This window comes from Austrofundulus limnaeus, unplaced genomic scaffold, assembly GCF_001266775.1.
Source record: "Austrofundulus limnaeus strain Quisiro unplaced genomic scaffold, Austrofundulus_limnaeus-1.0 Scaffold904, whole genome shotgun sequence".
In the NCBI taxonomy this organism is placed as follows: domain Eukaryota; kingdom Metazoa; phylum Chordata; class Actinopteri; order Cyprinodontiformes; family Rivulidae; genus Austrofundulus; species Austrofundulus limnaeus.
The window spans coordinates 106,888-110,594 of record NW_013953306.1 but is presented as its reverse complement, the minus strand read 5'-3'; the positions used below and the strand labels follow the sequence as shown (position 1 = coordinate 110,594).

At 36.9% G+C, this 3,707-nt stretch overlaps 1 protein-coding gene across 1 annotated transcript in view; it reads right to left on the bottom strand.

Moving 5' to 3' along the window:
- The window catches only part of pelp1 (proline, glutamate and leucine rich protein 1), a 29,152-nt gene that overhangs the window by 17,801 nt on the left and 7,644 nt on the right, over positions 1-3,707 (bottom strand). Inside the window, exons 8-9 of the mRNA XM_014029441.1 lie at positions 2,626-2,758; positions 462-549 (exon numbers count right to left, since the gene is read on the bottom strand). Coding sequence (XP_013884895.1) covers positions 462-549; positions 2,626-2,758 — 221 coding nt within the window. The remainder of the gene's footprint in view (positions 1-461; positions 550-2,625; positions 2,759-3,707) is intronic.

Here is a 3,707-nt window from a genome sequence, read left to right as displayed (position 1 = left end):
GGTGAATGCCACAAATTCTCCTAAATCACTCGTACGCACAATTTAAGAACAAATCTGTGCGTACGAACGGTTCTTGCATGAGGCCCAATGTTTGTTAGTTTAAACAAAAACAAACACAATATAAAGTTGTTCCTCTGCCAATTTGTACCTTTACAACTTTGGACAGTTTATATCTTCACTCCTGAGATAACCACCAGTCTCATACCCAACTTCACCCACTCAGGATGCATTTTATTTGAACTCTAAAGTTAGAAATTTTTTAAACTCCAGGTTGAAATAACCAAAGCTTTCATGGGGGTTAGTTACACTTTGAAGACATTATAGAAGATAGATGCATTTTAAAGTAAACTATAGATGTTTTTTTCTTCTTTTTACTAAAAGAAGATCTCAGTATTCATTTATGTTTTTATACAGTTCCAGTGAATGACAGTGAACATCTGTTCGTGTGTGTGTGCACTCACTATGCTCTTTGAGTTGACAGCGAGTGCTCGACACACCAGGTTGAGAATCAGTCTGACTGGCAGATGGACGGCTGAGGCAGGATCCGCTCTGATAAATAAAAACAAAACAACAGAAAGGCTGAATCATTTACTCTTTTAAAATATTGTAAACCTGATACTTTGATACCTAATGGCTTTCTTATAACCCATTCTAGTATTTGTAGTATATCCAGTTAAAGCTGTCTGTGAAAGTCTGCTTTTTGTTCCTTTCAACTATTCTTCTGTTCAGCTAAACCTTTTTATACTTCTCTCAGCTTTTCAAACAGCAGCTTTCAGCTAAATATTTCAGCAATAACTATGCACACTTGACATTTCACAGGAAACACAGTTTCTCTAGTCCATATCTTCTTCTAGTCGTACATTAATGAGGCCAGAAGGCAACCTGCACCCCTACAAACTTTAAATCAAAACAACCAGCTCAGATGAACGAGGTGTGCTATAAGTTTTAGGAGCATTATAGGTTAGCATGGCCAATGAAACACAAAAAACTACCATCAATAAAACCTCAGATAAACACTGAGCTCAGCTGTCAACTGTGTCAGTTTGCTGTGATGGACATGTTGATGCCGTCACTTGCAGCAACTTGCAGCACGGTTCAAAAAGATAGGTCAGACATTAATGTACATGAAATTATTACTTTCTGCAAGTTTTATTAAAAAATCATCCAGTGGCTCCGAATATTCTGGTTCAGGGGTGTATTATAGCTGTAATTATTGTTGCTCAGCATTCAGCGGAACGCCCGCGTGCCGTTTTGTATTTGTTTTATTTTCAAGTATAATATCTGTTTCTTGTTCCGCCTGTGTCCGTGTGCAATGCATCAAACTTGACGTCTAGGCCCTCCTCTTTCGATTGACACTTCATTTGACAAACTGGGTTCAAGTTTCGGCTGTCTAGGGCCAATAATATCTCAATAGTGACAAACTTCCGGTTTCAGTCTTTCTAGCTTTGATTGACTGTAAAATCGGCCAATCAGCTCAGAGCTTCGTTCTGATCCTATAGCTGTGTAGCCAATCACCGTACCTTTCATTTAATGTATAAATAGAGGGGGTGGGAACTTTGTTAGTGATGGGAGATGTAAACACATTGGAGGCTGCCATGTTTAGGCAGTGTTACTATGCTAAGGAAGGCAGCTAAGGCTCACAGGAAAACATTGTTTTCCACCGTTTTCTGGTCAGTTAGCTGACGAAACAGGCTGATAAGATGAAAATATATTTGTTATTAAGTGTTTCGAGTGCTTCAAGACATGGAAAAGTTATTTTTGTGGCCAGAAGAAATAACTATTTGGATAAAAAGACTTACGGTCGCCATTTTCAGTCGCTAATTTGGACATATTGGAGGACAAATGTGCATCAAATGTAAGTGAAAAACAAATATTTTTTCGCTGCTGGTGGATTTATAAGCTGTGTAGAATGTTAAATGCTCTGAAAGATATAAGGATATATTGTTTATTCTTGCGGTTTGGCAGGATATTGGTGGAAATTTGGCTGAAAGTGCAGTGTTGCTGTAAATATTTACGAATATTAATATATATTTTTTAATTTAATCATGCTGTGAGTAAATATGGATGGTAGAATGTGTTTTGTGGGAGTTATATCTTTAATTTGAGCCCTGAGTGATGTCAATGTGTTGAAATTAGAGCGTTTTACACAAGTGTACAGTTTGGAATATGTAAATGAGTACAAATATGCAAATGAGACATGCTGGATTGTACTGTGTGTCAAATATTCATATTTTATGCTACTGTTACCAAATTTGAACTGGTAACAGTTGAGAATTAATATTTTAGCCCAGTAAAATTTGTTTGATAATATCTCGTTCCCCTCATATTCTGTGACACTTTATTAATTAAAAAATAAAAATCTAGGAAGAAAAATATCTTGATTTTTGTGTATTTTACTTCAATATACTAAATACTAGTTACAGTTACAAAGAATATGACTGCTGAAGTTAAAAATTCAGGTTATTCGCTTTAAAAAGAGCCCAAGCTTGTGAATTTACTTTAAAGGGTTCAAAAGCAGTACTTCTTTTAATTTGTGTGTACTTTTTAAGGCGTTTTATGGTATTTTATGCCCGAAGGTTAGGATGAAGTCCTTTCTTGCAGTAATGTGTGTAAAGTGTGTCTTACCTGAGTGTGTGTTTGATTGTCATGCAAACAGCAGTGTATCTGTGCTGGAGCTGCAGAAGCAGCAGTGGATCCGTTTGGTCAAGATAATCAAAGGCTAGCTCCATGCCAGGACCCTGATACTGCATAGCTTCATCTGGGAACCAGAACAGAAAACTGATTATTCAGAGCTCATTAAAAAGATGAACTGTAAACATAAAACTGATGGCACCATCTTGCACTGTTTCAACCTGTATGGTTAGTTTACAGATATAATTTAGTTTCCGACTGACATCACGTCTCCTCATGATTCCTGCTGTGTTTTTCACCCATTTTTTTCCCCAAGAGCAAATAATGCTCACTAGTGTTGTAGTACTTGAAACCGGTCTTAGTCTTAAGACCGGTTTCAAGACCACTTTTTGATGGTCTTGGTCTTGTCTCGGACTCGACAGCATTTGTACACGGTCTTGTCTCGGTCTCGGACTTTGAGGACTCGGAATTTCATTTCAAGACCAGTCAAGACCACAACTGTGGAAATATCACTAAATAGCCAAATTATTGCCCAGTTTATTTAACTTTCTTGCTTTCACTGGATTTAAAATGTAGTTACTGATTCAAATCCAAACTTGACTTGTTGCTTTTTATGTATTTTTGTTACATGGATTTTGTTACACGGCTTTCATCCATCTCCACTTTCTTCACTCACACTCAGCACTCTAGGAAAGTAAGCAATGGTTCTCTAGGAGCGGTAAAAGATGTCTTCAAAATTTTAAGTAAAAAAAATTGGCTACATTATTCATAAATAATATTGTAAAACAACAACAACCAGGAGAAAGCATACAGTAACTTGTACATTCAGCAGTGCTTCACTTTCAGAGACAATGGGGACAACTTTAAACTTTTACTGTCACTAACGTTAACAATCTGCCTCTGTAGCAAAATTCTTTCTTCTGCCCTCAAACAAAGATTTTGTCTATATTAGCTCCTTATATTAAGTTTGCTACAGTGGGGAGAGAAAGTATTTAGTCAGCACCAATAGTTCAAGTTCTCCCACCTATAACGATGAGAGAAGCCTGTGAATGACAGCATAGTTAGACCCCTAACTA